Source organism: Rhincodon typus, chromosome 24, assembly GCF_021869965.1.
Source record: "Rhincodon typus isolate 14 chromosome 24, sRhiTyp1.1, whole genome shotgun sequence".
NCBI lineage: Eukaryota > Metazoa > Chordata > Chondrichthyes > Orectolobiformes > Rhincodontidae > Rhincodon > Rhincodon typus.
In genome coordinates, this window is record NC_063355.1 from 32,383,206 (window position 1) to 32,396,314 (window position 13,109).

Genomic DNA, 13,109 nt, shown 5'->3' on the forward strand with positions numbered 1-13,109 from the left:
TAGCATTTTTGCAGGAAGGTGGGTGGGAGGAGGAGTATTCTAGGTAGCTGTGGGAGTCGGTGGGCTTGAAATGAATATCGGTTTCCAGGTGGTTGCCCGATATGGAGACAGAGAGGTCCAGGAAGGGGAGAGAGGTGTTAGAGATGGTCCAGGTAAACTTAAGGTTGGGGTGGAAGGGCCTCCTGCAGTGCCACAACGATGCCACCCGAAGGTTGCAGGAACAGCAACTCATATTCCGCTTGGGAACCCTGCAGCCCAATGGTATCAATGTGGATTTCACAAGCTTCAAAATCTCCCCTCCCTCTACCACATCCCAAAACCAGTCCAGCGCGTCCCCGCCTCCCTAACCTGTTCTTCCTCCCACCTATCCCCTCCTCCCACCTCAAGCCACACCCCATCTCCTACCGACTAACCTCATCCTGCCCCCTTGACCTGTCCGTCCTTCCTGGACTGACCTATCCCCTCCCTCACTCCCCACCTACACTCTCCTTTACTGGCCCCATCCCCGCCTCTTCGACCTGTTTGTTTCCTCTCCACCTATCCTCTCCTCTATCCATCTTCTATCCGCCTCCCACTCTCTCCCTATTTATTTCAGAACCCCCTTCCCCTCCCCCTTTTCTGATGAAGGGTCTAGGCCTGAAACGTCAGCCTTTCTGCTCCTATGATGCTGCTTGGCCTGCTGTGTTCATCCAGCCCTGCACCTTGTTGTCTCAGGTTTCAGGCTGTCCGCTGCGAAGAACCTCCACCTTGCACATGGTGTTACAGCCGTTTTACTCATCCTTCCTGCAGCTTCTGCTCTCACCTTCACAGTTTGCAAGAAACTTGACAATTGCAAAGGCAGAAGTTTCTCACCTCCACCTTTTGCATGCCCAAACATGCGTCACTTCTGGTTGCACTTTCCTGCCTCTGACCACAGATCAAACCTGCAGTACCCAGCACAAGAACGTAGGCCCACCTCCTATAACAAAATGTTCAGGTAACTCTTCCCACCTCCCCAGTACAATACAATGTCCAAAGGTCAGACTCTATCTCATTAATTTGAATCTGACATTCCTTAAGCTGTTGGGCCTCCACCAACATTTACATGCAACACATCATATGCCCTGCCATCTTTATTCTGTTTAATTTAGCTTCCAAATTTAGAAATACCATTCAACCATTATCCATAGTTTTTTTTTTAAGTAGTTATAACTAGTTAAGTTTAAAAATTGAGTGCAATATGGATATTAGCCAGAATTAGCTTAAACTAGTGCCCATTATTAGATTCTAAAATCTTTTTAAAAAGGCATTAAACATTAACATGCTTGTTCACCTAATTAAAGCCTTGAACACACCAGTTTTTGCAGGCTGTAGAAAACAACATAAAGAGCAGCATCTACTCTTTCCACTCTACCAAATTTTTACCTACATCTTGTATCTCATCTCATTCAGATCTTGCTACACTTCATGTTTGCTCAACCATGTTATAGGGATATGGTCATTTTATTTGTTTTAATTTCCCTGTTGCTTAAACATTCATTTTAGATACTAGAGCTTTTAGTCAGAGGAGAAAATAGCAGTATTTTAAGGGAACTGTATAAGTATGAATAGCTTACAAGATGTTACTGAGATAGTATGTGTGCTGCGTAATACGGAGCATCATGTAACTAGAGGTGTGACAACTTTTGCTTTGAAAGTCCTGTCACAGCACCATGTACAAGAGCAGCACCTTGAATTTATGTATCACATTTAAAGTAGAAAAGCATCCCAGACAGTTTCATTAACAAAAATACAGACCAAACCCCACTAATGGTGGGGAGGAGAGGAGGCACAAAAAAATAGCCAAAATCAGGAATACAGTGCTTGAGGATTGTCTATAGGGGAAGAAAAGATCACAAAAGGAGCTTGTTGTTAGAAGGGGAGAATTTTAAATTTGGAAGACTGGAAGCTGGCGTCGGTGAATGAGAATGTGGGTTGGTTGGCTGAATTGGTTTTTTGCCAGATAAGTGTAGCAACAGGAGTAGGCCATTCAGATGATGAATCTGTTCTGTCACTCAGTTAGATTATGGCTGATGTGTATCTCAGTTCCATTTATTTACATTGCTCTGTATCCTTTATCTAATAAAAATAGAGCGCACTCGGTATTTTAATAGATTTTAATTGATTGGACATAGAATAGAATCCCTACAGTGCGGAAATAGGCCATTCAGCCCATCAAATCCACACAGATTCTCCAAAGGATATCCCACCCAGACCTGCCCCCTACCCTATCCCTGTAACCCTGCATTTTCCAGCCCACTCGCTTAGCCTGCACACCCTGGACACTATATATGGGCAATTAGCATGACCAATCCACCTAATCTGCACATCTTTGGACTGTGGAAGGAAACCAGGGCACTCAGAGGAAAGCCATGCAGACACAGTGAGAATGTGTAAACTCCACACAGGCAGTCACCAAAGGGTAGAATTGAACCTGGGCCCCTGGTACTGTGAGCCACCTATACAACCACATTCACAACTTTCTGGAGGTGGGAACTTGAATTTCCATTACCCCTAAATGGCTTAGATCAACTTTCCCACAAAATTAAACAACAAATTCAATGTAATCATCTAAGCTCAAAGGAGTACCAGTCAAGCTTATGTAGTTCATCATCGAAATATAATGCTTCAAACCATGGGAATAACCCATTGTGTTCTATTGAAGGCATCGTTGAGGCTTGCTGCCTAAAACTGGACATATTATGCCTAATGTTTTTTGACCAAGGCTTTGTAAAACTGAAATGTCACTTTCTCACTTTTGTTTCATTAATTAATATAAATGTTCACATTACATTAGCTTTATAGGAGTTGCTTTTCATTCCAGTACATTAACTTTTAGTAATCTATGCTTTCAAAGTCAAACTGACAGATCTGTACAAGATTTTCTTACATAACAGAGCAGCATTCAGGATTTTTATTGAGAAATTATGACAGACATTTCTGCAATTCCTCAGCGATTGCTTTAATACTCTGAAAACCATCTCCTGGAGATTTGTCCATCTCCAGACCTGACTCTTTTTCCATAACTATTTATAACTTCTATTGTTATATTTTTCAGTTTGATTTATTTCTCATTCCACTGATATTTTGCCCTCGTCCTCCACTATGAAAAGGGACTAAAAAGTATTTATCTCATAAGTCTGTAATTTCCTTATTGCCCATTACATCTCTGCCTTCATCCTTGTTTTTCTCCCCGTATAAATACATGCTAATTGATTGGGGCTGTTTCAGCACCGTGTCAGAGGTAGAAGTCTGTCTGGAGAATATCTAAGTGGAATTGCTGGTAAGATAGACATGCAGTTGCGGTGATATTTCATTAAAGGACTTGAATGGAAAGAGAGATCGTACACAGGAAAAAGATAGAGTTCAGAGTAAAATTTTTGAGATGCAATATTGATGAAGGTGTTTAAAAAAAGAGAGATCTTCCAGCTAGATTATCTTTTTAAGATACCATTTAGAATGGGGGCCAAAAATTGAAACTAAGTGGGTAGCATTTTAAAGGATGCAGGAAGTGATCTCTTTTTCTTCCCAGTGGTTACTGCTTCTTAACATATTGGATGAAAAGGTGGAGAGTTTTATTATTAAATCTCCTGTAAGAGCAAATTGAGACAGTCTTTTTCAATAGTTTGCATATCTAACAGACCACATGTCCCAAGGTATTAAAGAAGGGACACCATTATACAAACTGGAATTAATGAATCAGATTATGTTTGGTTTCATAACTTAATTCTTTTCAATAATTTATAAAGTTAAATTTTAAAGAACATGAATGATGGCTATTAAAGTGAAGAAATGAATAAATTAAAATGTATTAAATGAAGACAAAAATGTATTGGTTGTATTTTGCACGAATATAAACTTAGAGAGGACAAATGTTGAAAATTTATTGAGCAGACCTAAATCTTTTGAGTAACCATTGGGGTATTTTTACTTTACGCAATACTGAAATTCTTATTGTTATTTATTCTTTATCATTTCTGATGTTTTATTCCCAGAGGAAACTTTCAGAAAAGCAGGCATCCGAGTTATTTGAGAAACTGCAGTTTTGATGAGGAGACTGATCTTTATTGTCCCATTTTTCCATTGAGCTTCATTATTGAAAAAGCAGGAGAGACGTTTGATGAACTCAGCCAAACGGTACAGCAATTTATGTTCATTGTGCAATAAACCAATGCAATGTTTTGCTCTGTTACTTCACATACTTTGGGCAGAATGAAAAACTAGTCTCTGTAATTTCATGATTGTCATTACAAAGTTATAGTAAAACTCATCTGGTTCACTGATGTCTTTTAGGAAAGGAAATATTTTGTCCTTACCCAGTCTGGCTGACAATCTGTAACAATATGGTGGAGTCTTAGTTAGCTTCTGAAATGGCCAAATAAATCACTTGGTTGTATCAAATAGCAACAGGAAAGTGAATGCAGCATCAACTTAGGTGCAAGAAATGACAAATGCACATGTTGCCAGTCAATCTTGCAAAATCTTCGTCACTGATACCTGGGACCTTGTGATGAAATTAGAAAAGCTCTTCCACAATCTGGTGTACAACAGAGTCACACAGGCAGTCTCTAGGTTGCAAACTAGTTCTGATCTTGAGTCCGATCACAAGTCAATTTGTGTGCAAGTCAGAACACGTGCAGGACAATATAAAATAGCTGTTTTTATGTACAGGAAATATTTGTATGTCAGATCTTTAAAATTACACCCTGTATAGATCATGTTCATAAGTACAAGTGTTTGCAGGTTGGATGTTCATAAATCGGACACTGTGTGCTCTGAAACAGCTCTTTCCAAACCTGTGACCTTGAACTTAGAAGTAACTGGAAGTGCTGTTGTATAAGGTAATGGCTCTGAAAGGATTAATGTTGTAGACTATATTAATCTCCATCCAATCTAATAACGTCATACAGCCTTACGTGGGACATAGAGGAGTCCAGCTCAAGATCCAGATGGTAAAAAATGTATTCTCAGTTATGATGTTGAGCTGGTCAAAGTTACTTGTACCTGGCGCTATCATGCAATAAACTATATGTTGTTGAGAAAAGTGCCTTTTCTTGTTAAGATTCACCAGTGGTTTATTTTCTACCACTGTTAACCAAATAGGCACTTAAATCCAGTGGAGAAATGACGATTGGTGGCAGAATTCTATACCAGCCATTAGCTGGTAATGGTTGGTTCCACAATGTGAGCTAGTAAGAGTTTAAAAAGCTAGTCACACTTGGCAGTTACAGAAACCTTATACCAAATGGATCTGTTGGTGAAGTCCCAATTCAAGGTTCAGCTGGGAAACGACCAATTTGGAGCCCAATGACTAAAGTTAAAAATCCATGTTCGATACAAGGGAAATACCTTAAATTTACAGTGCAAAGGACCAGGCTAGGAAAGACAGAAGTTACCTTTCACAATGAGTATCATTGCCACCAAGAGGCAGGAATACATTGCAAATTCCAAGTTCACAAGCTTAATTACTAATGCATGGCAGTGTCAGCAATGCTGCAAAGCCGAGTTAATATAACAAAAGTGTTATTTAAAAGATAAAGGAAACTGAATCAAATGGAGGGAGATACAAAACCTGTGTGGCTATGATAAGAATGGGAGATTAATCATTTTTGTTCTGACTTTGGCAGGAAGATTTATTAAGGCAGTAATCACAAAACATTATTTGGAAAATTGTGGAGAGAATATGTATTGTGTGAATGGTGGGAAATTGACCATTTTGCCAATGCAAATGGTGGGAGATCTTCATCATGGCTGAAGAAGACAGGGAAGCTCCATTTTACCTGCAAAAGGAAGAAAAAACAACATTATGACTGCAAAGTGTGGGCAGATGCTTTGTAAGCAATACAGAAATACAGCATTATTATTTAACACAATTTAATGTTTAGTCAAAGAAAATAAAGCAGCATTATAGGATATCTTAAATGATACAATGGGGACATTTAAGCATTGTAAGGTTTATAGCAAGGACTCTCAGTAATGTACTGGCCAGACCCAGAGATCTCAAGAGAGATTGAAGAACTTATAACTCACTATGAAGTCTGCAATAAACAGACCTATCATCACTGAAGAAAATTCAGAAAACAGAAACCAGCAAGGTTTGTGAGAAGACATAGAAAATGAATGAGTAGTGCAATCCACTTCAGCTTGTTAAGGAATTTTTAACTAAACTTGTTCAAACAGCAGTACAGTATGGTGAACAAATTGACACCACAGATTTGATTTTGACGTTAGATTATAAAACAACAGGAATTCAAGAGCAATATTTCAAACCTTGATCTTCCAAAGCAGAACTATTGGTTCTAGCAACAGTGATGCTGCTACATAAGCAACAATCCTCCAATAATATGATTGAAGCTGACTGAAATTAACCAGCTGTCCAGGAAGAACATCCACAGACAGCTAATAAAAATGTCTAGCCAACTCAACAAGTTGGAGTCAAGTGCTGGCATATTTCGGCACAGATGTAACATAAATAGTTACTACGTGGTAATTAAAAACAGAAGTAGGCCACTAAGCGTGTTGAGCCTGCTCTGCCATTCCGTAAAATCATGATTGATTACTTTATGTTCCTACTTACCATGAATAACTTTTCAGCCCTCTGTTTATCAAAATATACGTTGCCTTAAAAATATGCAAGGACTCTGCTTCCACCACCTGTTGAGAAAGAGAATTCCAAAGACTTTTAACCCTCTGAGGGGGAAAAAAAAATCTTATCTCTGCCTTAAATGCACAACTCAGTATTGCGATCTAGATTCTCCCACAAGAGGAAACACCTTTCCACATGCACTCTGTATAGAAACCCCTCAGGATCTTCTATGTTTCAATCAAGTCACCTTTAACTCTTCTAAACTCCAATGGATACAAGCCCAGCCTGTCCAACCTTACCTAACAAAACACCTTGTACTTTCCAGATCTTTAAAATTTTTCTGAACTGTTTCCAATGCACTTACATCCTTCTCTAAAGAAGGGGATGAATACTATACACCGTCCTTCATGGCTTTCCTTCTAAATCAAATGGTTGCTCTGTTACTTTATCTGAAGGGCTCTTAACCTTCTGTTCTTTGTTTGCAGAGGTGCTCTTTGCTGCTAACTCAGCTAGCTGCACCAAAATATAACCAGAGGACCTTTATTGTCATGAATGTCTATAATGATGGCTTATTGCATTTGTGCATGGATTGCTTCAGTATCTGAGGACTCATAAATGATACTGAATATTATGCCATCATTGGTGAACATCCCTACTTCTGACCTTTATGGTGGAGTGAAGGTCCTTGATGAAGCAGCTGAAGATGGTTGGGCCCAGGGCACTACCCTGTGAAACTCCTACAGAGATGCCCTGGAGCTGAGATGACTGACCTCCAATAACCATAACCATCTTCCTACATGCCAGGTATGACTCCAACCTCAGAGGTCACCCCCAATTCCCCCTGACTCCAGCTTTGTTAAGACTCCTCGATGCCACACTGGGTCAAATTCAGCCTTGATGTCAAGGGCTGTCACTCTCACCTCATCTGACCTCTAGAGACCTCTTTTGTCCATGTTTGAACCAAGGCTGTAACGAGATCAGGAGCTGACAGCTTTGGTGGAACACTAACTGGGTGTCACTGAGCAGGTTATTTCTGAGCAAATGATCCTTGATAGGATGATTGAGAGTAATCTGATGGTATGGCAATTGGCTGGATTGCATTTGTCCTGCTTTTTTGTGTCAGGACACACCTGGGCAATTTTCCATGTTGTCAGGTAGATGCCAGTGTTGTAACTGTACTGGAACAGCTTAACTAGAGGAGCACAAGCCCTCAGTAATATTGCAGAATATTGTCAGGACCTTAGCCTTCGCAGTATCTAATGCTCTTTCTTCATACCACGTGGAGTGAATTAAATTGGCTGAGGACTATCTTCTGTGATGTTCGGGCTACAGTAGGAGGTCATCCACTCAGCATTTCTGGCTGAAGATGTTGCAAAACACTAACTTATCACAGTTGTTGTCAAACCTGTTGAATTTCTCTGTTTGTTTCTGATTTCACAGTATTTTGCTGTGATTCAGTAGGCCTGATGTACTTTGTGTTCCAGTCTGACCTGACATTGAATGTAAACCAGTCTTTTGGATGTAAAGAAGTGGAGATAGGGACCATACTGGGGGAATAGTCAAGGGAAGAGCGCGATGATTTTTTTCTGGGAACTAGGACATCAAAGGTACAGGTGAGGACATGGCTGAGCAGATAGCTAACTGCAGAAGTGTTGTGGAGAATGAAGGACAAGAGGTTAAACAGTTGAGATTTTGAAAGGAATTTTGTAAGTGATTTGGGAGAAGGTCTTCAGAAGCAGGTATAGAAGGAAGTAAGATTAGGAGGAAAAGGGTGATATAAATGGTAAGCAACAAAAGTAAATGCTAAGAGATTTCCTTATCTGTTGTTGACACAATGGAACAAGGTAAGTGGTGCAAGCAGATGGGTATTGAGGCTGAGGTTGTCATCAACCCTTAGTTGGGTCCCAGTCAAAGCCCATGATTTTAATCATTTAGTGTACTTTCATGGATGGCAAGTGCCTTGTTCACAAGTGAATGAACACTCTTGAAGGAGATATGGAACAGCCTGGTGATGGCTGATTTGTTGAGAGGATTAACACTTCACAGGATAAGTTGAACATAAGATTGGCACGATCAGTTCTCCGTCAGCCTGCTGGATAGTAAGGTCAGTGAGAGATTAGGAAGGGGTTTCTGGGTTGCTGCACATAAGGAAGTAAAGACAAATACCTTGCTGGGCTCTTTAGAGAAAGCCATGAAAGCACTGGGAGAAACCAAATTTATCAAAGGGACTCAAGTTTAGGATAGCAAGGGAATTGAGGTGATCAGGAGTACGAAGGGTTTTGGAAGGGCCAAACATCTAAGATTGGAGAAATGAAAGGAGGCATGATGACAAGAAGGAGACACTTGAAGAAAGATGAAGAGAAAGGAAGTGAAAAGTTTGGAAAAGAAAAATAAACCTTGAAGTATTGAGTTTGGGTGCAGAATGGCAGTGGAAACTTGCAACCAAATGGACACAATGAAAACTGAATTATTTAGGCATCATTATGTTGTAAAGGGAATAGCAAGGAGACAATATGAAAGTTCAGAGTTTAAAAACCTAAACGGTAATAAAGTTGACATTGGAGGCAAATACAGTTTTGTTGTCCAGATTCAGAGGCATGTCTGACACCAGAATCCAAAAGTTATTTGCTAAGGCAGTCAAGCTGTTTCCTTTTCCCATGGGAATAGAGATCAAGGAGATGTGCTCAATCAGGTATGATGTAGAAAGATGATGGTGAAGCAGGATGCCACCATTAGATGCAGAAGTGGCAGAGAAGCCCAGGAAAGCGAATCACTGGCAAGGAACCAGATTGTAGCTGAAGCTGAAAAACGAGTAGAACCAGACCAGTTCCAAGTTCATCAGGGAACTGCAACAGTGGGAAAGGAGTGTCGGCTGATCAAAGCAGTTGAGTCATACAGTGTAGTCATTTTCCCACAAATTCGCAAAATAAATTTGAGAAATTAAAATTCAGTGTTCACTAAGTAAAGGGAACAACAGACTTGATGGGGTGTGGCAATTTAAACTAGTAGTTAATTTGTGATTATGCTAAAATACATTCAGTAAATACCTTGAAAAAATGGTGAACTGCCTCCTTGAATGCAATCCATGTGGTATAGATACACCCACTATTCCTTTAGGGTGGGAGTTCAATGACTATTTTAATCCAGTGCCAAAGACATGGGGATAAAGCTCCAAGTCCAAATGGCTTGGGACCTGAAGGCAAATTTTGTAGACAGTGGTGTTTGTTGTGCGTGCTGTAGAACAAGATTACAATCTTCAATACAACCATATCAGCAGATTTAGAATAAAGATCCATTGGCAATAAATGAGGATGAGCTGTATATGACTCCTAGCATCTGGCATCAGCTAAGACTTTTTTCACTAGTGCATAAGAGGTTGAGCGGTGACCTTGAGAAGGGTTGGCCCACTCAAGGAGAAAGGAGGGAAGTTATGTGAGGAGTCAGGGAAAATGAGTGAGATTCTTAATGAGTACTTTGTGTCGGTATTCACTGAGGAGAGGGACATGATGGATGTTGAGGTTAGGGATGGATGTTTGATTACTCTAGGTCAAGTCAGCATAAGGAGTGGGGGGAAGTGATGGGTATTCTAAAAGGCATTAGGGTGGACAAGTCCCCAGGTCTGGATGGGATCTATCCCAGGTTACTGAGGGAAGCGAGAGAGGAAATAGCTGGGGCCTTAACAGATATCTTTGCTGCATCCTTGAGCACGGGTGAGGTCCCAGAGGACTGGAAAATTGCTAATGTTGTCCCCTTGTTTAAGAAGGGTAGCAAGGATAATCCAGGTAATTATAGACCGGTGAGCCTGATGTCAGTGATGGGGAAGCTGCTGGAGAAGATACTGAGGGATAGGATCTATTTACATTTGGAAGAAGGGCTTATTAGTGATAGGCAGCATGGTTTTGTGCAGGGAAGGTCATGTCTTACCAACTTGATAGAATTCTTTGAGGAAGTGACAAAGTTGATAGATGAGAGAAGGGCTGTAGATGTCATATACATGGTATACATGTCATTCCCCATGGTAGGCTGATGGAGAAAGTGAAGTCGCGTGGGTCCATGGGATCTAGCATGGTACTAGCTAGATGGATAGAGAACTGGCTGGGCAACAGGAGACAGAGTTGTAGTGGAAGAGAGTTTCTCAAAATGGAGAACTGTGACCAGTGGTGTTCCACAGGAACCACTGTTGTTTGTGATATACATAAATGATCTGGAGGAAGGTATAGATGGTTTGATTAGCAAGTTTGCAGATGACACTAAGATTGGTGGAGTAGCAGATAGTGAAGGGGACTGTCAGAGAATGCAGCAGAATGTAGATAGATTGGAGAGTTGGGCGGAGAAATGGCAGATGGAGTTCAATCCAGGCAAATGCAAGGTGATGCATTTTGGAAGATCCAATTCAAGAGCGAACTATACGGTAAATGGAAAAGCCCTGGAGAAAATTGATGCACAGAGAGATCTGGGTGTTCAGATCCATTGTACCCTGAAGGTGGCAACACAGGTGGATAGAGTGGTCAAGAAGGCATACGGCATGCTTTCATTCATCGGATGGGGTGTTGAGTACAAGAGTTGGCAGGTCATGTTACAGTTGCATAGGACTTTGGTTCAACCACATTTGGAGTTCTATGTACAGTTCTGGTTGCCACATTACCAAAAGAATGTGGATGCTTTGGAGAGGGTGCAGAGGAGGTTCACCAGGATGTTGCCTGGTATGGAGGGCGCTAGCTATGAAGAGAGGTTGAGTAGATTAGGATTATTTACATTAGAAAGACGGAGGTTGAGGGGGGACCTGCTTGAGATCTATAAAATCATGAGGTATAGACAGGGTGGATAGCAAGAAGCTTTTTCCCAGAGTTGGGGACTCAATTACTAGGGGTCATGATTTCAAGGTGAGAGGGGAAAAGTTTAAGGGAAATATGCATGGAAAGATCTTTACGCAGAGGGTGGTGGGTGCCTGGAACTTGCCAGCAGAGGTGGTAGAGGCGGGCATGATAGTGTCATTTAAGATGTTTCTAGACAGATACATGAATGGGCAGGGAGCAGAGGGATACAGATGCTTGGAAAATGAGCGACAGGTTTAGATAGAGGATCTGGATCGGCGCAGGCTTGGAGGGCCAAAGGGCCTGTTCCTGTGCTGTAATTTTCTTTGTTCTTTGTTCTTATAAAAGTTTATGAATACATGAGGGACATAGATAGGGTTAATGGTAGTTGTCTTTTCCCTAGGTTGGGGGATTTCAAGACAAAGGGGCACAGTTTAAAGGCAAGAGGAGAGAGATTTAAAAATGACAAGGGGCACATTTTTTATACAGCGGGTGGTTTGCATGTGGAATGAACTTCCTGAGGAAGTGATGTAATTGTGCCCACATCCAATGTTTAAAAGACTTTTGGATAAGTGCATGAATAGGAAACGTTTGGAGGGATATGGGGCAGGAGCAGGTGTGTGGGATTAGTTTGGTTTGGGATTATGTTTGGCATGGACTGGTTAGACTGAAGGGTTTGTTTCCGTGCTGTATGACTCTAAGACACTGGAAACAACAATGACAAACACTACCCAACAGACCTTGCAGATCCTTCATTATGGATCTCTCAGATTCAGTGTCAAAATTGGTCAAGAGAGAGAGGAGAGATGTCGGGGAATGCAGGGAAGAGAGAGGAGAGGGGAATGGGGGGATGGGAAAGACAGGCTTCTGAACTGAAGAAGAAAGCATACTGGTCTCAAAATGTTAACTCTGTTTCCATCAGGTCTATTGATCTTGGAATGCTAAGAAAACCTTGGGATTGATTTTATTGTAACCATCGTTGTAAACCTTCGTCTCCTCCATCCTCACTTCCAACTCCAGTGTTGTGAGTTCATAGACATCTTTGTCAATGAGATTGAAACAACCTGAACAACTACTTTTGCTGTTCCATCCTCCTCGCTTCTAGCCAATCAGGCCAGGCTGCCTCCAAATCTCTGCTCAATGATTTCTCTAGCTTGGCTTCTATTCCCTCTCATCTCACCTGGTTCAAGAGATCCATTTTCTGCTCTCTCAATCATATTCCCACTGACGTGACTGTTCAGTTTCTCTTTCTAATCACCTTTAGCAGATATTCATAGAATAGAATCATAGATGCCGTACAGTGTGAAACAGGCCCGTTGGCCCAACAAGTCCACACCGAACCTCCAATCATCCCACCCAGACCCATTCCCCTGTAACCGACCTAATCTACACACCCTGGACACTATGGTCAATTTAGCATGGAAAATTTACCTAACCTGCACATCTTTGGACTGTGGGAGGAAACCGGAGCACCCGGAGGAAACCCACGCAGACACGGGGAAAACGTGCAAACTCCACACAGTCGCCCGAGGATGGAAACGAACCCAGGTTGCTGGCGCTGTGAGGCAGCAGTGCTAACCACTGAGCAACTGTGCCGCCTGTATATTGTCAATAGTTGTCTCCCCTCAGTGTTGTCCCTCTCCTTCAAATCTGTTCTCATCAATTCCTTCCTTAAAGCAAAACCATTTAAC

At 41.3% G+C, this 13,109-nt stretch overlaps 1 protein-coding gene across 1 annotated transcript in view; it reads left to right on the plus strand.

Moving 5' to 3' along the window:
- LOC109911197 (P2X purinoceptor 2) overlaps positions 1–13,109 on the plus strand; it is a 68,210-nt gene that overhangs the window by 14,099 nt on the left and 41,002 nt on the right. The window contains exon 7 of the mRNA XM_048611604.1: positions 4,014–4,155. Coding sequence (XP_048467561.1) covers positions 4,014–4,155 — 142 coding nt within the window. The remainder of the gene's footprint in view (positions 1–4,013; positions 4,156–13,109) is intronic.